This window comes from Octopus bimaculoides, chromosome 23, assembly GCF_001194135.2.
Source record: "Octopus bimaculoides isolate UCB-OBI-ISO-001 chromosome 23, ASM119413v2, whole genome shotgun sequence".
Taxonomy (NCBI): domain Eukaryota; kingdom Metazoa; phylum Mollusca; class Cephalopoda; order Octopoda; family Octopodidae; genus Octopus; species Octopus bimaculoides.
The window spans coordinates 10,401,734-10,403,216 of NC_069003.1; the positions used below are offsets into that span (position 1 = coordinate 10,401,734).

At 37.4% G+C, this 1,483-nt stretch overlaps 1 protein-coding gene across 1 annotated transcript in view; it reads left to right on the plus strand.

Annotated features, from left to right (window-relative positions):
* The window catches only part of LOC106879715 (FAS-associated factor 2), a 31,161-nt gene extending 30,847 nt beyond the window's left edge, over positions 1 to 314 (plus strand). The window contains exon 14 of the mRNA XM_014929395.2: positions 40 to 314. Coding sequence (XP_014784881.1) covers positions 40 to 219 — 180 coding nt within the window. The 3' untranslated portion in view covers positions 220 to 314. The remainder of the gene's footprint in view (positions 1 to 39) is intronic.
* Positions 315 to 1,483: the final 1,169 nt, after the last annotated feature.

Consider the following 1,483-nt stretch of genomic DNA (forward strand, 5'->3'; position numbering starts at 1 on the left):
AAATTTGAAACACTTATGATTATTGTTTCCTTGTTTCAGTATTTATATTACTTCATCCTGTGTCACGAAAGCTGTCCAGATGACTTCAAGGTATTGATGAATTTCCCAAAGGGTGAGGTATGCTGCATTCCGACAAAGGGCGGACCCGATCCGCCAACATTTTCCGAGGTTGGCCTGGACAAGTCTGTACGTCTGTTCGTCCACGACAACCAAGCTTAGAGAGAGAGAGAGAGGATGACAGAAAGAAAGAAAGGAAAAACAAGGACTAAGACAAATCAATTATTAAAAAAAAAAAGAAAAACAATTTTAAAAAAGGGAAAAACAAAATTACTAAAAAAAAAAAATAGACAACAAACCAAAAAGAAAAGAAAACCCACTCTGAGAAACAAAAAAGTATTGAAGTGGATGAGGTAGAGTGGTGGCGGTGGTGGTAAAGATTGTTGTTATTAGTGTTTAGCCCTAGGTTTAGCAGCCTGGATTGAGTTGAGCTGATCTAATCAAATGTATTCTAGCCTATGACCATCACCATAGTTTTTGTTTTGGTCATTGTGTATCTAAGACTACAATATCAAATGTGCCCTTTATTTTATATTTATTTTTAACACAATTGGGAAGTAGAGTCGGAGGGTGTTGGCTGATATTTTTAGCAATTTGTGCAATCATATAGTGGCTTTCTCCTCTTGGTGGTGGTGGCCACAGCGCAAGACTGTCTCATTTGTGGACAGTGATACTTGTTTCATACTTCATCAACACCACTACTTACTATTACTACTACTACTACTATTACTACTACAACTAGCAACTCAACAACAAAATACCTCTTCTTACTAAGGGAGACTCTACATGGTGTCTTAACCTGCTAGAAATAACAGCCAAATCTTCAAAATCCATAAAACAGTGCATAGTGTGTGTGCAGCGAGAGCTGTCTACATGTTATTCAGTATATGAAACAAAACTAAAAATTAGGCTGTCTGACTGGCTGGCCATGGCTGGAATACCTACCATCATAGGTTTACTGAATTGGGGCTTACGTGGGGGCGAAACACTGTTAATAACAACCACTACTATTGTTCCTGCTGTTTGCGTCACTTTGCTTTATACATTAAAAGCTCTATATCTATCTCTCATTATCTCTATATCTCTCTCATTCTCTCTATCTATATCTCTTTCATTCTCTTTTGCCAGCAATTTTACTCTCACTCTCCCCTCGTCCTGCAACTTCTAATCTATCTTCTTCTCCACCCTGTCTCTACCACCACCATCCGCATCAACCCTTCCATCCCTCTTTTTTTCTCACCCACCCAGCCAGCCACTTGACTCATTCCACAGCATGTGCCACTTACACACTCACACACATACGGACGGACAGAAACCTATACATATATCCACACTCTCAGCCTAAAAATGATTATATATATATATACATATATATACATACATATATATATATATATATATATATATATATATATATATATATATA